Source organism: Tinamus guttatus, unplaced genomic scaffold (assembly GCF_059628265.1).
Source record: "Tinamus guttatus ecotype Peru unplaced genomic scaffold, ASM5962826v1 Tinamus_guttatus_pri_ptg000932l, whole genome shotgun sequence".
In the NCBI taxonomy this organism is placed as follows: domain Eukaryota; kingdom Metazoa; phylum Chordata; class Aves; order Tinamiformes; family Tinamidae; genus Tinamus; species Tinamus guttatus.
In genome coordinates, this window is record NW_028289466.1 from 109863 (window position 1) to 127652 (window position 17790).

At 64.8% G+C, this 17790-nt stretch overlaps 2 protein-coding genes across 2 annotated transcripts; one reads left to right on the forward strand and one right to left on the reverse strand.

The window, feature by feature from the left end:
- Positions 1–737: 737 nt before the first annotated feature.
- SCN1B (sodium voltage-gated channel beta subunit 1) lies at positions 738–8769 on the forward strand. Its single transcript, XM_088538151.1, has 5 exons — positions 738–793; positions 4164–4333; positions 6147–6387; positions 7784–7925; positions 8695–8769. The coding sequence occupies exons 1-5, from the start codon at positions 751–753 to the stop codon at positions 8759–8761; spliced, it is 663 nt and encodes a 220-aa protein (XP_088394277.1). The 5' UTR covers positions 738–750; the 3' UTR covers positions 8762–8769.
- Positions 8770–12732: 3963 nt separating this feature from the next.
- FXYD7 (FXYD domain containing ion transport regulator 7) lies at positions 12733–17553 on the reverse strand. Its single transcript, XM_088538150.1, has 6 exons — positions 17513–17553; positions 16821–16853; positions 14370–14444; positions 13887–13920; positions 13153–13187; positions 12733–12786 (listed from the first exon to the last, which is right to left on the reverse strand). The coding sequence occupies exons 1-6, from the start codon at positions 17541–17543 to the stop codon at positions 12770–12772; spliced, it is 225 nt and encodes a 74-aa protein (XP_088394276.1). The 5' UTR covers positions 17544–17553; the 3' UTR covers positions 12733–12769.
- Positions 17554–17790: the final 237 nt, after the last annotated feature.

A 17790-nucleotide genomic window follows, 5' to 3' on the forward strand; every position in this document is an offset into this window, starting at 1 on the left:
GGGAGTCCGAGGTGAGAAAGTGGTAGCGAATTTGGGGTTAAATCACAGAATTTCGGCACCAGGGGGGACGGAGCGTTTTTATCCGCGGATTTTGGGGTGAAACTGCCCGAATTTGGGGCGGCTGCGTCACGGGCGGCCCCTCCCTCCTCGGGGAGCGCGAACCTGCGGGGGGGGGGGGGGGGGATTGGTCACGTGACGCCGCCGCCGCAGTGCGCCGAGCCGAGGGAAGGCGGAAGGAGCCGAGCAGAGCCGAAGCGGCGCCGGGGGGACCCGAAGAGGAGCCGAAGGGGACCCGAAGCGGAACCGAAGGGACCCGAAGCGGCGCCGAGCGGAGCCGAGGAGAGCCCGGAGACGCCGAGCTCACCCGAACCCACCCGAGCCCCTCCGAGCCCACCCGAAGCCCCCGAACCGGCCCCGAACCGGCCCCGAACCGGCCATGCCGTGAGGGGCTCCCCCCGCCTTCCTCCTCGTTCCCCCCCCCCCGCAAGAGGCGGGGGGGGCCCAGGCGTCCGGTTCCCCCCCCCTTCCCCCCCCCCCCCCCCCTCCTCCCGCTGCTCCTTCATGGCCCGGCCGGGGGGTTGCGGGGGGGCGGCCAGGAGCTGAGGGCCGAACCGGGACCCGAACCGGGCCGAACCGAGACCGGAACCCGGGCCGAACCGGACCGAACCGAGACCGCAACGGGGCCCTAACCGAGACCCGACCCGGGACTCGACTGAGCCGAACCGCATCGGACCGGGCCGGGCCGCCGCCATGGCCCCGCGCGGCCCCTCGTTGCTGCTCGGCCTCCTGCTGGGTGAGTGGCCCCCTGTGTCCCCCGGTGTCACCTGTGTCCCCCAATGTCCCTTGTGTCCCCCTGTGCCCCTCCAGTGTCACCTGTGTCCCCTGTATCCCCCCTGTATCCCCCCTGTGTCCTCCTGTCCCCCCCGTGTCCCCCTGTGTCCCTCCAGTGTCCCCTGTGTCCCCCCGGTGTCGCCTTTTTTCCCCCTAGTGTCCCCTGTGTCCCCCCCGTGTCCCCCCGGTGTCCCCTGTCCCCTCGTTCCCCCCCCATGTGTCCTTTGCGCCCCCCCCATGTCCCTTGTCCCCCCTCAATGTCCCTCCCGTGTCACCACCCCCCGCCCAGGGACCCCCTCAGTGTCCCCTGTGTCCCCCTCAATGTCCCTTGTCCCCCCTCCGCGCCCCCCCCGTGTCCCCTGTTGTCCCCCGCAATGTCCCCTGTGTCCCCCTCAATGTCCCCTGTCCCCCCCCCCGCAGTCCCCCCCCCCGCCCAGTGTCCCCCGCGCGGCCCCTGTCACCTCCTTGGCCGGTGCCACCTCCTTGGCCGGCGCCGCTGTCCCCTGCGCGGCCCCTGTCACCTCCCCCCCGGCCCCGTGTCCCCCCTGTCCCCGTCCTGCAGGAACTGTCACCTCTGCCGTCCCCCCCCAGTGCCACCGTGGGGTCCCCCCTGTGTCCCCGCAGGTGCCACCCGAGTCCCGTGTCCGTCCCCTTCCAAATGCCACCGCAGTGTCCCCAATGTCCCCCCCTGCCACCACGGGGTCCTTTATTCCTGTGTCCCCTTTTCTGTCCCCTCTGCATCCTGTGTCCCCCCCGGTGGCACCGCGTGTCCCCCCAAGTGCCACCACGGGGTCCCATGTGTCCCCCAGCCAAGTGCCACCCCCAGGTCCCTTTTCCCCTCCCCGGTGCCACCGCGATGTCCCCTGTGTCCCCTTTGCTGCCACCCGGGTCCCCCCCCCGGTGCCACCGCAGCCGTGTCGCAGTGCCACCCCCCCCCTTGGGGACCATGCGGTGATGCCAGCGCCACCCGCGCGTCCCCCTCCCCCTGGTGACACGGCGGTGACAGGGACACCTGGGGGTGCCATGTCCCCCCCCCGGTGACACCCCTGTCCCCATAGGGGTGTCCGGGCGCTGTCCCCTCCCTTGGTGACACTCGCAGGGCTCAGGTGGCCTGTGGGGGTGTCCCTGGTGACACATTGGGGACACCAGTGTCACCCCGTCCCCCGTAGCAGTGTCAGGGTGTGACACGGGTGTCTGCAGTGCGGTGACACCCTGTTGGGGACATTCGTGTTTCCCGTGTCCCCTGGCCCATAGAGGTGTCACGGGGGCTGTCCCCGGTGTTGGTGCCACCTCATTGGTGACACTCCCATGTCCCCCATGTCCCCATAGAAGTGTCACAGTGTGACGTGGGGGTGTCCCCCTTGTGAGTGATATCCCGTTGATGACACGTGTGTCCCCTGTCCCCCGTTGGTGACACCCTGTCGGTGACACCTGTGTCCCCACAGCAGCGTCAGGGTGTCACAGGGGCTGTCCCCGGTGTTGGTGACATTTGTGTCCCGTCCCCCGTTGGTGACCCACGTGTCTCTGTCCCCGCTGCGACGGGGGCTGTCCCCGGTGTTGGTGACACCTGTGTCCCCCGTTGTTGGTGACACCCGCGTCCCCCTGTCCCCGCAGCGGCACGCAACTGTGACGGGGGCTGTCCCCGGTGTTGGTGACACCTGCGTGTCCCTGTCCCCCTGTTGATGACACCCGTGTCCCCTGTGTCCCCTGTCCCCTCGTTGGTGACCCGCGTCCCCCTGTCCCCGCAGCGGTGTGCGGCTGTCACGGTGGCTGTCCCCATTGTTGGTGACACCCAATCCCTGGTGTTGTTGGTGACACCCGCGTCCCCTGTCCCCAGCGGTGTGCGGCTGTCACGGCGGCTGTCCCCATTGTTGGTGACACCCAATCCCTGGTGTTGTTGGTGACACCCGCGTCCCCCTGTCCCCGCAGCGGTGTGCGGCTGCCACGGCGGCTGTCCCCATTGTTGGTGACACCCAATCCCTGGTGTTGTTGGTGACACCCGCGTCCCCTGTCCCCAGCGGTGTGCGGCTGTCACGGCGGCTGTCCCCAGTGTTGGTGACCCCCCTGTCCCCATTGTTGGTGACACCCGTCCCCCTGTTGTTGTTGACACCCGTGTCCCCTGTCCCCGTTGTTGGTGACACCCGTGCCCTGTCCCGGTGTTGGTGACACCCGTCCCCCCATTGTTGTTGACACCCGTGTCCCCTGTCTCTATTGTTGGTGACACCCATGTGTCCCCTGTCCCCAGCGGTGTGTGGCTGTCACGGCGGCTGTGCCCGTTGTTGGTGACACCCGTGTCCCCTGTCCCCGTTGTTGTTGACACTTGTGTCCCCTGTCCCCGTTGTTGGTGACACCTGTGTGTCCCCCTGTCCCCAGCGGTGTGCGGCTGTCACGGCGGCTGTCCCCGTTGTTGGTGACACCCGTGTCCCCTGTCCCCATTGTTGGTGACACCCATGTGTCCCCTGTCCCCAGCGGTGTGCGGCTGTCACGGTGGCTGTCCCCATTGTTGTTGACACCCGTGTCCCCTGTCCCCATTGTTGGTGACACCCGTGTCCCCTGTCCCCGTTGTTGATGACACCCGTCCCCCCGTTGTTGTTGACACCCGTGTCCCCTGTCTCTATTGTTGGTGACACCCATCCCCCTGTCCCCGCAGCGCTGTGTGGCTGTGACGGGGGCCGTCCCTGTTGTTGGTGACACCCGCGTCCCCCATCCCCATTGTTGGTGACACCCATCCCCATTGTTGGTGACACCCGTCCCCCCGTTGTTGGTGACACCATGTGTCCCCCTGTCCCCAGCGGTGTGCGGCTGTCACGGCGGCTGTGCCCGTTGTTGTTGACACCCATGTGTCCCCTGTCCCCATTGTTGTTGACACCCATGTGTCCCCTGTCCCCAGCGGTGTGCGGCTGTCACGGCGGCTGTCCCCGTTGTTGGTGACACCCATCCCCCCGTTGTTGGTAACACCCGTGTCCCCTGTCCCCATTGTTGTTGACACCCATGTGTCCCCCTGTCCCCAGCGGTGTGTGGCTGTCACGGCGGCTGTGTCCGTTGTTGTTGACACCCGTGTCCCCTGTCCCCGTTGTTGGTGACACCCGTGTCCCCCTGTCCCCAGCGGTGTGCGACTGTCACGGCGGCTGTCCCCGTTGTTGGTGACACCCATGTGTCCCCCTGTCCCCAGCGGTGTGCGGCTGTCACGGCGGCTGTGCCCGTTGTTGGTGACACTTGTGTCCCCTGTGCCCGTTGTTGGTGACACCCATGTGTCCCCCTGTCCCCAGCGGTGTGCGGCTGTCACGGCGGCTGTGCCCGTTGTTGGTGACACCCGTGTCCCCTGTCCCCAGCGGTGTGCGGCTGTCACGGCGGCTGCGTGGAGGTGGCCTCGCACACCGAGGCCGTCCTGGGCGCCCCGTTCAAGCTGCTCTGCATCTCCTGCAAGCGCCGCAGCGAGACGGCGGCCGAGGCCCTGAGCGAGTGGTTCTTCCGCGAGGAGGGCGCCCAGGCCTTCGACAAGGTACCGCCGCGCCGGGTGACGACCCTCGGAGCGACACCCGCGCGGGGGGACAACCCCCGGGGCGACACCTGCACGGCGGGGACACCCGCATGGGGGGAGACACCCGCACGGGGGGACAGCCCTCGGAGTGACACCCGCACGGGGAGACACCCGCATGGGGAGACACCCGCACGGGTCGGGGAGGCCGCGGGAGGGACGTGGAGGGTTGAGGTACAGCCGGACGGAGGGCGCCCAGGCCTTTGACAAGGTACCGCCGCGCTGGGTGACAACCCTCGGGGCGACACCCGCGCGGGGGGACAACCCTCAGAGCGACACCCGCATGGCGGGCACACCCACATGGGGGGAGACACCTGCACGGGGTGACAACCCTCGGGGCGACACCCGCGCGGGGGGACAACCCTCGGAGCGACACCCGCACGGTGGGGACACCCGCACGGGGGGAGACACCCGCACGGGGGGACAACCCTCGGAGCGACACCCGCGCGGGGGGGACACCCGCACGGGGGGAGACACCCGCACGGGTCAGGGAGGCTGCGGGAGGGACGTGGAGGGTTGAGGTACAGCCGGACGGAGGGCGCCCAGGCCTTCGACAAGGTACCGCCGCACTGGGTGACAACCCTCGGAGCGACACCCGCACGGCGGGGACACCCGCACGGGGAGACACCCGCATGGGGGGACAACCCTCGGAGCGACACCCGCACGGGGGAGACACCCGCACGGGGAGACACCCGCACGGGTCGGGGAGGCCGTGGGAGGGACGTGGAGGGTTGAGGTACAGCCGGACGGAGGGCGCCCAGGCCTTCGACAAGGTACCGCCGCGCCGGGTGACAACCCTCGGAGCGACACCCGCACGGGGGGGACACCCGCACGGGTCGGGGAGGCCGCGGGAGGGACGTGGAGGGTTGAGGTACACCCCGACGGAGGACACCTTTGAGAAGGTACAGTCGCACCAGGAGGTGACAACCATCGGGGGACACCCGCACGGGTCGGGGAGGCTGCACAGGGGCGGCCATGGAGGGTTGCGGTAGCTGTAGCTCCTGTCTCCTGTCCCCGTACGGGTGTTGCCAGAAGGCTGTCCCCGGTGTTGGTGACAGTCGCAGTGACAAGTGCCCTAGCACCACCCTAGGGTGACAGTGTCCATCACCCTGGGTGGCCGGTGTTGCTCTCGGGCTGTTCCTCCCCAGTGAGGGTGACAGTGGGGATGGTGCCGAGTCCCCATGGGCCACCCTGTCCCCACGCGGCCATTGATGGTGACAGTGGTGGTGCCAGTGCGGGTGTCACCCATGGATGCTGACGGTGCCGGTACCGGTGCGGGTGTCACCGGTGGGTGCTGATGGTGCTGGTACCCGTGCGGGTGTCACTGGTGGGTGCTGACGGTGTTGGTACCCGTGCGCGTGTCACTGGTGGATGCTGACGGTGCTGGTACCGGTGCGGGTGTCACCAGCGGATGCTGATGGTGATGGTACCCGTGCGGGTGTCACCGGTGGGTGCTGACAGTGCCAGTACCGGTGTGGGTGTCACCAGTGGATGCTGATGGTGCTGGTACCGGTGCGGGTGTCACCAGTGGATGCTGATGGTGACGGTACCCGTGCGGGTGTCACCGGTGGATGCTGACGGTGCCGGTACCGGTGCGGGTGTCACCAGCGGATGCTGATGGTGACGGTACCCGTGCGGGTGTCACCGGTGGGTGCTGACGGTGCCAGTACCGGTGCGGGTGTCACCGGCGGATGCTGATGGTGACGGTACCCGTGCGGGTGTCCCCGGCGGGTGCTGACGGCGCCGGTACCAGCGCGGGTGTCGCCGCCTGTTGCAGATCCTGCGCTACGAGCCCGAGGGCCCCGTGCTGGTGGCGGACGGGCGCTTCGCGGGGGTCCTGGTCTGGAACGGCTCCCGCGGCACCCGCGACCTGCAGGACCTGTCGGTGCTGCTGACCAACGTGTCGGCCCGGCACGCGGGCGACTACGTGTGCCGCGTGGAGCGCAACCTCACCTTCGAGGGCTACGTCTACAGCCTGGCGCTCAACAAGACCATCCGCCTGGCCGTCGTCAGCAAGGGTGCGCGGGGCGGAGCCGCGGGGCGGGGGGGAGGAGCTATGGGGTCTGGGGAAGGAGTTATGGGGTCCAGGGGAGGAGCTACGGGGCATGGGGGAGGAGCCACGGGGCATGGGGGAGGAGCCACGGGGCGTGGGGGAGGAGCCACGGGGCGTGGGGGAGGAGCCACGGGGCGTGGGGGAGGAGCTATAGGGTCTGTGGAAGGAGCTACGGGGCGTGGGGGAGGAGCTACGGGGCATGGGGAGGAGCCACGGGGCGTGGGGGAGGAGCTACGGGGTCTGGGGAAGGAGTTATGGGGTCCAGGGGAGGAGCTACGGGCCCTGGGGGAGGAGTTATGGGGCATGGGGGAGGAGCCACGGGGCGTGGGGGAGGAGCCGCGGGGCGGGGGGAGGAGCCACGGGGTCTGTGGGAGGAGCCGCGGGGCATGGGGGAGGAGCCACGGGGCGTGGGGGAGGAGCCGCGGGGCGGGGGGAGGAGCCGCGGGGCGTGGGGGAGGAGCTATGGGGCATGGGGGAGGAGCTAGGGGGTCTGTGGGAGGAGCCGCGGGGCATGGGGGAGGAGCTACGGGGTCTGGGGGAGGAGCCACGGGGCATGGGGGAGGAGCTACGGGTCATGGGGGAGGAGCTACGGGTCATGGGGAGGAGCCACGGGGAATGGGGGAGGAGCCACGGGGCATGGGGGAGGAGCCACGGGTCATGGGGGAGGAGCCGCGGGGCATGGGGGAGGAGCTATGGGGTGTGGGGGAGGAGCTGCGGGGTCTGGGGGAGGAGCTACGGGGCATGGGGGAGGAGCTACGGGGTCTGGGGGAGGAGCTGTGGGCTCCGGGGGAGGAGTTATGGGGTCCAGGGGAGGAGCTACGGGCCCTGGGGGAGGAGCTACGGGCCCTGGGGGAGGAGCTAGGGGGTCTGGGGGAGGAGCTAGGGGGTCTGGGGGAGGAGTTATGGGGTCTGGGGGAGGAGCTACAGGGTCCAGGGGAGGAGCTATGGGGTCTGGGGGAGGAGTTATGGGGCCTATGGGAGGAGCTATGCGTTCTGTGGGAGGAGTTATGGGGTCTGGGGGTGGTTGGGGGTTGTTGAGGTTGGGGTTGATGGTTGAGGGTGGTGGTTGGTGGTCATGGTGGTTGGGGGTGGTAGAGGGCGTTGGGTTGAGGTTGGGAGGTCTCAGGGTGGAGTTATGGGGTCTATGGGAGGAGCTATGGGTTCTGTGGGAGGAGTTACGGAGTCTGGGGGTGGGGTTATGGTGGGGGGTGTGGTTAGGGCGGAGCTAGGGGTGATGGTGGAGGCGGGGAGATGGTGGGACCCTGGGCCGAGCTTGGGCAATGGGGTCTGAAGGAGGAGTTATGGGGCCGGGGGGCGGAGCTGCGGGCGCGGGGGCGTGTCCTCGCTGACCCCGCCCACAGCCACGCGGGACATGGCGTCGGTGGTGTCGGAGGTCATGATGTACGTGCTCATCGTGGTGCTCACGGTGTGGTTGGCCGCTGAGATGCTCTACTGCTACCGCAAGGTGGCGGCGGCCGCCGCCGCGCCGGCACCGGACAACGCGTGAGCAGCCGCCGTCCCCGTCATTGTCACCGTCACTGTCCCCGTCACCGTCATTGTCACCATCCCCATCACCATCATTGTCACCATCCCTGTCACCATCCCCATCCATCACGGTCCCCATCACCATCATTGTCACCGGCACCGTCCCCATCCCCATCATTGTCACCATCCCTGTCCCCCACACCATCATTGTCACTGGCACCATCATTGTCACCATCCCCGTCACCGTCATTGTCGCTACCACTGACACTATCACCATCCCCGTCACCGTCATTGTCACCAGTACCATCCCCGTCAGTGTCCCCGTCACCATCACTGTCACCGTCAACATCCTCATCCCTGTCACCATCCCTGTCACCGTCCCTGTCACCAGCACCGCTGCGGGGACCGGGGGGACGTGGAGATGGGACCGGGATGGGGATGGGGACGGGACCGGAATGGGGATGAGGATGGGACCGGGATGGGGATGGGACCGGGATGGGGATGGGATGGGGATGGGATCGGGATCGGAATAGGGATGGGGATGGGACTGGGATGGGGATGGGACCAGGATGGGGATGGGATTGGGATGGGGATGGGACCGGAATGGGGATGGGGATGGGGATGGGATCGGGATCGGGATGGGGATGGGGATGGGACCGGGATGGGGATGGGGATGGGGATGGGGACGGGATCGGGATGGGGATGGGCTCAGGGTGGGGGTGGCCCTGGGGACACGGAGGTGACACCGGGGCCGCCCGGGTGACGTCCCCGGGTGACGTCCCCGCAGCTCCGAGTACTTGGCCATCACGTCGGAGAGCAAGGAGAACTGCACGGGGGTGCAGGTGGCCGAGTGACGTCACCGCCGCCACCGTGTCACCGCTGTCACCGTTGTCACCGCCAGCATGAGCCACTGCCGGGGACGCTGGGAAGGGGGCGGGGGGGGGGGGGGGACGCGCTTCGCTTGCATGGGACACGCTGGGGACAACGCGCTGCATGGCCGGGTGGCACCGGGGGGACACGGGGGGGGACCCCGTTGTCCCCAACGTCCCCCGCCCGGCGACTCGATTTGCACTTTCGGGGGGGCCCCCCGGGCTCCCCCCTCCTCACTTTGCAATAACCCCCCAGGGGGGAAGGGGATGGAGGGACGGGGGGGGGGGGTGTCCCCCCTCCCCCCGGAATGTCCCCAAATGGCCCCTCCCCCCTGTCCCCAATAAACTGCCCCTTTGAGAGGCGGCTCCGCTCACTGGGGGCCCCGGCGTCCGGGCGGGGACAGTGGGAGGGACACGGGGATGTCCCCAGGGTCATGGGGACAAGGGGGGGGGGGCTCACTGGGACATCCCCAATGTCACTTGTGTCACTACGATGTCCCCATGGATGGGGTGTCCTCCCCCAGGATGTCCCCAATGTCACTTGTGTCCCCTCCTGTGTCACCACGATGTCCCCATGGATGGGGTGTCCCCCCCACCCCCAGGATGTCCCCAATGTCACCGTGTCCCCCCATGTGACTACAATGTCCCCATGGACGGGGTGCCCCCCCCCCCCACCTCCAGGATGTCCCCAGTGTCACCATGTCCCCCTGTGTCACCACGATGTCCCCATGGACGGGGTGTCCTCCCCCAGGATGTCCCCAGTGTCACCGTGTCCCCCCATGTGACTACAATGTCCCCATGGACGGGGTGTCCCCCCCTAGGGTGTCCCCAACGTCATTTGTGTCCCCCCTCGTGTCACCACAATGTCCCCATGGACAGGGTGTCCCCCCCAGGATGTCCCCAGTGTCACCGTGTCCCTCCATGTGACTACAATGTCCCCATGGACGGGGTGTCCCCCCCTAGGGTGTCCCCCAACGTCACTTGTGTCCCCCCTCGTGTCACCACAATGTCCCCATGGACGGGGTGTCCCCCCCCAGGATGTCCCCAACGTCACCGTGTCCCCCTGTGTCACCACGATGTCCCCATGGACGGGGTGTCCCCCCCCGCCGGGGATGTCCCCAATGTCACCGTGTCCCCCCTTCGGGGCCACCCAGTGACGTCACCGTGTCCGGCAGGTGACAACCCCCCGCCCCCCCCGCGTCATCACCTCCAAAAACACCCGGAAGGAGCGAAAACACCCCCAAAAAATGCCCGAAAACGCCCTGAAAATGAGCGACTTCCGGCGTCGCCTCTAATTAGCGCTAATTGCGGCGGGCGGGGCCGTGACGTCAGCGCCTATTTTGGGCGCAAATGACGCCCTTTTGGGGAGCTGGTTCGGGCCGAAGCGCCCCGGGTTTGGGGACGTCGCCCTAAAAACCCCCGTGTCCCCCCAGAGCTGCTCGGTCCTCGCGCAGGTAACGGCGGCGCCGTTTTGGGGCGAAAAACGGCTATTTGGGGCGTTTTTTTTTAAAAAAAAAAGGAGGGTTTGTTTTTGGGGGAAGAATAAAGCAATTTGGGACAGCGGGGACAGACCAACAGGGAGGTTTGGGGTCACCAGGGCGGGTTCTTTTAGGTCATTTAGGGGTGGGTTTCCCGCACACACATTTTACTATTTTTTGATTATTTTTTTTATTATTATTTGATTACTTTTTTTATTATTATTTTTTTCTTTTTTTTCCCGAAAACGGGTGGTTTTGGGGGCCATGGGGCGGCTCTGCGGCTGTAGGAAGCGGCGCGGGGCCACCAAGGGCAAGAAGCGGCCCCGGGTGCAGGTAAAGGGGCTGTTTTGGGGGCGTTTCTGGCGGATTTGGGGGTTTTGGGGGCACTTTCAGGTATTTCTGGGGGTTTTTGTTTTTTTTTCAGGGGTGTTTGGGACTATTTGGGTTTTTTTCCTGGAACATTTTGGGGATACTTTGGGATTTCAGGAGGTTTTCTGGGGTTTGGGGGACAATTGGAGCCTTTTGGGCTACTTTGGTGACTTTTGGGGGGATGTTCTGGAGTGTTTGGGGCCATTGGGAGCATTTTGGGCTGTTTGGGGGGAATCTGAGGGCATTTGGGGGTATTTTATGGCTTTTGGGGGAGTATTTTCTTTGCTTTGGGGACTATTTGGGGGTGTTTAGGGGCATTTTGAGCATTGAGAGGTATTTTGGGGTGTTTGGAGACAGTTTGGGGTTTTTGGGAAGTATTTGGGGGTGTTTGGGGTTGATTTGGGGCATTTTGTTGCTTTTGTAGCATTTTGGGGTGTTTGGGGGATTTTGGGGTGCCCTTTGGGCCATTCTGGAGCATTTGGGGTAATCACTGGGGTCCCCTGGGGTATTTTGGGGCTGCTTGGGGTTTTTTTGTGTGTGTTTGGGTGTCCCTGGGGGTAGTTCGGGCTGTTTTGGGGTGTCTGGAGGCATTCTAGGGCATTTTGGTGTTTTGGGGGGGCGTTTTGGGGGTATTTCGGGGCGTTTTGGGGCCGTTTCGAGGTGTCTGAGGGTTGTTTTGGGGCTGTTTCAGGCGGTTCCGGCCCCCCCCGGGCTGCAGGGCCCCCCCGGGCGGCTGCGGGTGCCGGGGGGTCCCGGGGGTCCGCGGGCGCCGGTGGCTCCGGCCGCCCTCATCGTGTGGCCCCCCCCGGCCCATCGTCACCCTGGGGCGGCCCCGCGTCACCCTGGCGCCCCTGCTGGGGCTGACGGACCCAGAACGACCCGAAACGGACCCAAAATGGACCCAAAATGGACCTGGAATGGCCAAAATGCACCCAGAGTGACCCGGACTGGACCCAAGATGGACCTGAAACAGCCTGAAATGGACCCGGAATGACCCAAAGGGATCTGGAACACCCCTGAAATGGCCCGAAATGGACCCAGAACACCCCAAAAGAGCCCCAAAATGCCCCCAAACACCCTGAAATGCCCGGAACGCCCTGAAATGGCCCCAAATGCCCCCAGATCCCCTGGTGATCTAAAACTGCTGCTTTTGGCCCAAAAAACACGAGTTTTGAGCTCGACAAAACAGTCCCCAAATTGGCCCCAAATCGTCTCCCAAACCAAGGGGGGGTTGGAGTCAGCCCCCCCCCCCCCCCATCATCTTTTGGCCCCCAAAATCGGATCCCCAAACTGCTTTTGGCTGAAAAAAAACAGGGTTTTGGTCCTGAAAATGGGCTCTTGATTCAAAAAAAACCCCAAGTTCTCAGCCTAAAAAAATCAACTTTTGGCCCTAAAACGGCTCCCAAGGAAGAAGTGCCTCTTGACCCGAAAACTCGCTTTTTTGCCCCAAAACGACTCCTGGTCCCCAAACTCCTCTCTTGGCCTTAAACTATCGATTTTGGACCCAAAATTCAGCTAGTTCCCCCCCCCCCCCAAGCCTTCTCAGCCCCAAAAGTCGCGTTTTGACCCCCAAATGTGCTGATTCGTTTCCGTTTTGGTGTCACGTGTCTCCCGGACGCCTGGGCCCCCCCGGGGGTCGCCGCTCCGCACCCCTTGTGGTCCGTCTAGGAGGGGGCGGGGCCTGAGAGCGCGGGGAAGCGGCGGCGCGCGGCGATTGGGCGGCGGCGCCGGGGGCGGGGCCCGCCGCGCTCCCCGCCCCGCCCCTGCGATGACGTCAAAGAAGCGGGTGGGAGGAGCCTTTAATTCTGCGGGGGGGGCAGAGCCCGGAGGGAAGGGGCGGGGCGATGGGCGGGGCCGAGAGCGGAGGGGCGGGGCCGGGAGCGGAGGGGCGGGGCCGGGAGGGGGATCCCGTGGGGGAGGGCACTTGGATGGGGGGAGAGGGGCGATTGGGGGGGGCCCTTTGGGGGGGTCTCAAGGCGGGGGGGGCCGGACGCCTGGGCCCCCCCCGGACGCCGGGGCCCCCAACGAGTCTCTGGCTTTGGGGTACGAAAGTGGCTCTTTATTTGGGGGGGGGGGACCCCGGACCCCCCCACGCCGCTCCCCCCCTCGCCCCCCCCGCGGTGGCTCCGGCTCCGTCCTGGGGGGGCTACGGCCCCGCGGGGGCTGCGGGGGAGGGGGGGGCGGTGAGGGGCCGGGGGGCGGTGAGGGGCCCCGGCGTCCGGGAGACCCCAGCACCCCCCCCCAAAAAAAAACCATTTACCCCCCAAATTTACTCTGAACCCCGCCCCTTCTTCCCAATTTCTCCCCCAACACCCCCATTTATTCCCAAAACACCCAAATTCACCCCCAATCCCCCGGATTTCCCCCCGAACACCCACATTTACCCCAAAAGACCGCAATTCACCCCAAAAAACCAGATTCCCCCCAACAAGCAGATTTACCCCCAAACTCCCAGTTTTCCCCCCAACATCCACATTTACCCCCAAAACACCCCAATTCACCCCAAAACTCCCCATTTCCCCCCCTCACCGGGGGTCTTGGCCGCCTGTCGCGGGTCCGGAGGGCTGTGGGGGGGGGGGGTGTCACATGGGGGGAGGCTCCATGGGGGGGGGGTCCCTATAGGGTGTGGGGGGGGCCCATATGGGGGTCCCATAGATGGGGGGGGTCCCATAAGTAGGGGGGGCCCATGGGGTGGGGAGGGTCCCATTGGGGGACCTCCCATCAGGAGGGGTCCCATAAGTGGGGGGGGGGGGCCCATAGATAGGGGGGGGTCCCACTTGGCAGGGGGGTCCCCATGGGGGGGGGTCCCATAGATGGGGGGGTCCCATTTTGGGGGGGGAAATCTCATTGGGGGAGGACCCGGGGGACAGTGACATCAATGGGGAGGGGTCTCAATTTGGGGGGGTCCCCATGGGATGGGGGGGCCATGATGGGGGGGATCCTGTAGATAAGGGGAGGTCCCCATGGGGGGGGGTCCCCATAGGGGGTGTCCCAATGGGGGGGGATCCCGTGGGAGGAGGACCCGGGGGGGGGGGGGGTGGTTGCATCAATAAGGGTAGGGGGTCCCCATGGGGGGTCCCCATTTTGGGGGGGGCCCAATAATGGGGAGGGTCCCGTAATGGTGGGGGGGTCCCCATAGGGGGTCCCAATGGGGGGGGATCCCATGGGAGGAGGACCCGGGGGGGGGGTTACATCAAGGGGGGGTCCCATTGGGGGGTCCCCATTTTTTGGGGGGGGGTCCCCATGGGTGCCCCCCCCCTCACCTGGGCTCCGACTTTTTGCACTTAAATTTCTTACCTGGGGGGAGAAGCTGCCGTTAGGGGGGGGGAGATGGGGGAGTTTGGGGGGATTTTAGGGAGAATTGGGAATTTGGGAGTGATTTGGAGGTGGGGGGGGGGTCCCACCAAGGGCTATGAGGACCCCAGGTGCATTTTGAGGCAAATCCCAGGGGTTTTGGGCTCGCAGAGGGTGGAAATGATGCTGGGGGGGAGTTTTGGGGGGTCCCAGGAGGTATTTGGGCATCTTGGGGGCTACAGGGGGGGAATCAGGCTGGATTTTGGGGTGAATTCAAGTGGTTTTGGGTCTCACTGGGGATGACAAGGACATGGGGGGAGGAGCATTTTGGGGGGATCCGAGGGGTCCTGGGGGTATTTTGGGGTCCCGGGGGGGGTCCTGAGGGTTTCAAGGCAGGGTTGGGGGGGGGTTCTGGGGGTATTTTGGGGTGAAAAGGGGCGGTTTTGGCTCACTGAGGGCCACGAGGACGCCCAGCACGAACATGGCGATGGAGAGGACCAGCCCGGCCAGGCGCAGGGTCTCGTAGTCTGGGGGACGGGCAGCACCGGAACACCCCAAAATACCCCAAAACAGCCCCGAGCACCCCGAAACAGACCCGAACACCCCCCGAAACACCCATAAACACCCCCAAACACCCCAAAACAGCCTGAACACCCCTCAAATACCCCTAAACGGCCCCAAACACAGCCAAAATATGCCTAAACCACCCCGAACATCCCAAAACAGCCCAAACACCCCCCAAAACACCCCTGACCACTCCAAACACCCCTCAAATACCCCAAACAGCCCAAATAACACAGCCAAAAATATGCCCTAAACCACCCCAAACACCCCAAAACAGTCCCGAACACCCCAAAACACCCCCAAACACCCCAAAACAGCCTGAACACCCCCCAAAACACCCCCAAACACCCCTCAAATACCCCTAAACGGCCCCAAACACAGCCAAAATACGCCCTAAACCACCCCAAACACCCCAAAACAGTCCCGAACACCCCCCAAAAACACCTCCAAACCACCCCAAACACCCCTCAAATACCCCCTAAACAGCCCCAAATACCCCAAAATGGCCCCAAACACCCCCAAAATGGCTCAAAACAGCCCAAAACGACCATAAATACCCCCAAACACCCCAAAAGGGTCCCAAACACCACCAAAATACTCCCAAAACTCCCCAAATACCTGCCAAAACGGCCCCAAGCACCCCCCAACAGACCCAAATACCCCCAAAACCCCCAACACACAAAAATGTCCCCAAACCACCCAAGACACCCCCGAATTCCCACAAAATGCCTCAAAATATTCCCAAACAACCCTCAAATACCCCCAAAATGTCCAGGATACCCCAAAATGCCCCCAAGCCCCCCAAATATCCCCAAAACGTCCCAGAAAGAGCCCCTGGAACCCGAGATAACACCCAAATGACCCCCAAAACCCCAAAGACCCCCCAAAAGAGACCCAGAACCCCCAAATACGCCCAAACCAACCTCAAACACCCCCAAACAGCCCCCAAATACCCCCCAAACACCCCCAAACTCTCTCAATACCCCAAAACCTCCCTAAAACAGCCCCTGCACCCCCAAGAGTCCCCCAAAACAACCCCAGAGCCCTTCAAATATCCCCCAAATGCCCCAAAATGCCCCAAAATACCCCCCAAGAACCCCAAAACAGCAGTAAACACCCCAAAACAGCCCCCAGGCCCCCAAACAGTCCCCCAGCTCCTTAAACACCCCTAAATAACCCCCCAGCTCCCAAAATACCCCAATTAGCCCCCCAAATACCCCAAATCCTCTCAAAACTTCCTCAAAATACCCCCCAAACCCCTTAAATACCCCTCAAATACCCCGAAACACCCCCAAATACCCCCGAATGCCCCCGAATTCCCCAACACTCCAAAATGCCCCCCCACCCTGAATTCACCCCCAAACCCCCCTGCAAAAACAGCCCCAAATCCCCCCACTTCAGTCCCAAATCCCTCATGCACCAAAACCCCCTGAATCCCCCCCAAAACTTCCCGCACCGAAACATTCCCAGGTTCCCCTAATCCCTCGTGTGCCAAAACCCCCTAAAATGCCCCCAAATACCCCCAAATTCGCCACTGAAGGCCCCAATTTGTCATGCACCAAACGCCCCTGAATCACCCCCAAATCCTCCCTGCACCAAAATGCCCCCAAAAGAACCCAAAATCTCTCGGGCTCCAACCCCACCCTAAATGCAGAACCCCCCAAAATGCCCCAAAACCCCCAATCACCCCAAAACTCCCAGTGAAGCCCCAAATCTCTCCCGCACCAAAACACCCTGAATCCCCCCCAAAAAACTTCTCTGCACCAAAAAAACAAGTTTCCCAAAATATCCCCAAATCCCTCCTGCACCAAAACGCCCTAAAATACCCCCAAATCCCCCCAGCTCTGCACTGAACCCCCCAAATTTGCCATGCACTAAAACCCCCCTGAATTACCCCCAAATCCTCTCTGCGCCAAAACACCCCAAAATGCCCCAAACCACCAATTTTCTCATATACCCCCCCAAAATGCTGAAAACCACCCCCAAAACCACCCCAAATCATCCCAAATACCCCAGAACTGCCCAATAAAGCCCCAAATCCCTCATGCACCAAAACCCCCTGAATTTCCCCCAAAACCTCCCTGCTTCAAAATGCTCCAAAATGCCCCCAAATAACCCCAAATCCCCCTGCACAAAACACCTCCAAACGCCCCAAATTGCCCCAAATCCCCCCCAATTGTCCCCAAACCCCCATGCCCCCAAACCCACCCAAATTCCCCCCCAAAACACCCCAGGCACCAAAACGCCCCCCAAAACCCCCAAATCCGCCCCAAATGCCCCGACTCCCCCCACCAAACGCCGCAAAACCGCCCCAAATGCCCCAAATCCCCCCGACTCACCATAGGCGAAGGGGTCGTTGGCACGAGCCGCTTCTGGGGGGGGGGGGGAGGTTAGAGGGGCCCAGGCGTCCGGGTTGGGGGGGGGGCAGGAGGAAGGAGGGGGTGGGGGGGGGCCCAGGCGTCCGGGCTGCTGAGTCAGCAGCGCCGCAGCCCCGTGGGGGGGGGGGGGGGTCCCCCCTGGGCAACCCCCCCCCCCCGCGCTCTGCACCACCGTTCACTCTGGAGCGGAATGATGGCCAGCAATGGCAGGGGAAGGTTTCATTGGGAGGGGGGGACTGGATTTGGAGTGGGGGGCGGAGGGGGCACCTTTGGGTGCCAATTTGGGGGGCATTAGGGGGTTGTGGGGGGGGGGGATCCCATGGGTGCTGGTTTTGGGTGCTGGGTGGGGGGGGGGGGGTCCCTCTTGCATGGGGCAGGGAGGGGTCCCCTGTGTGCCCCCCCCCCCCAATACTATGCACCACCGTTCACTCTGGAGCGGAATGATGGCGTTTAGTGGGGAAGGCGGGGGGGACGCCTTTGGGTGCCCATCTGGGGGTCCCTGGTGCCTGGCGGGGGTCCCTCTTGTTGGGGGGGTCCCCCAAAGTGATGGGGGGGGTCCCTGAGTTTGATGGGGGGGGGCCCCAATTTGGGGGGGGGTCCCAATGTGGGGGGGGTGATGGGGGGGGTCCCCATTTTGGGGGGGGGTCCCTCACCGCGCTGCGCAGCCTCCGTGGGGGTGGCCATGGCGTTCGGGTCCCCTCGGAACCCCTCGGGGGGGGCGCTCGGGTCCCTTCGGAGCCTGTCGGGGGCCCTTGGGGGGGGGGGTTCGGGTCCCTTCGGGTCCCTTCGGAGCCGCTCGGGTCCCCTCGGGGGCGCTCGGAGCTGCCTGTGGGGGGGTGATTCGGGTCCCTTCGGAACCGCTTCGGCTCCCCCCTCCCCGCCCGCCTTAAGCCCCGCTGCCTTCGGAGCCGGTTCGGGTCGCTCCGAGCCG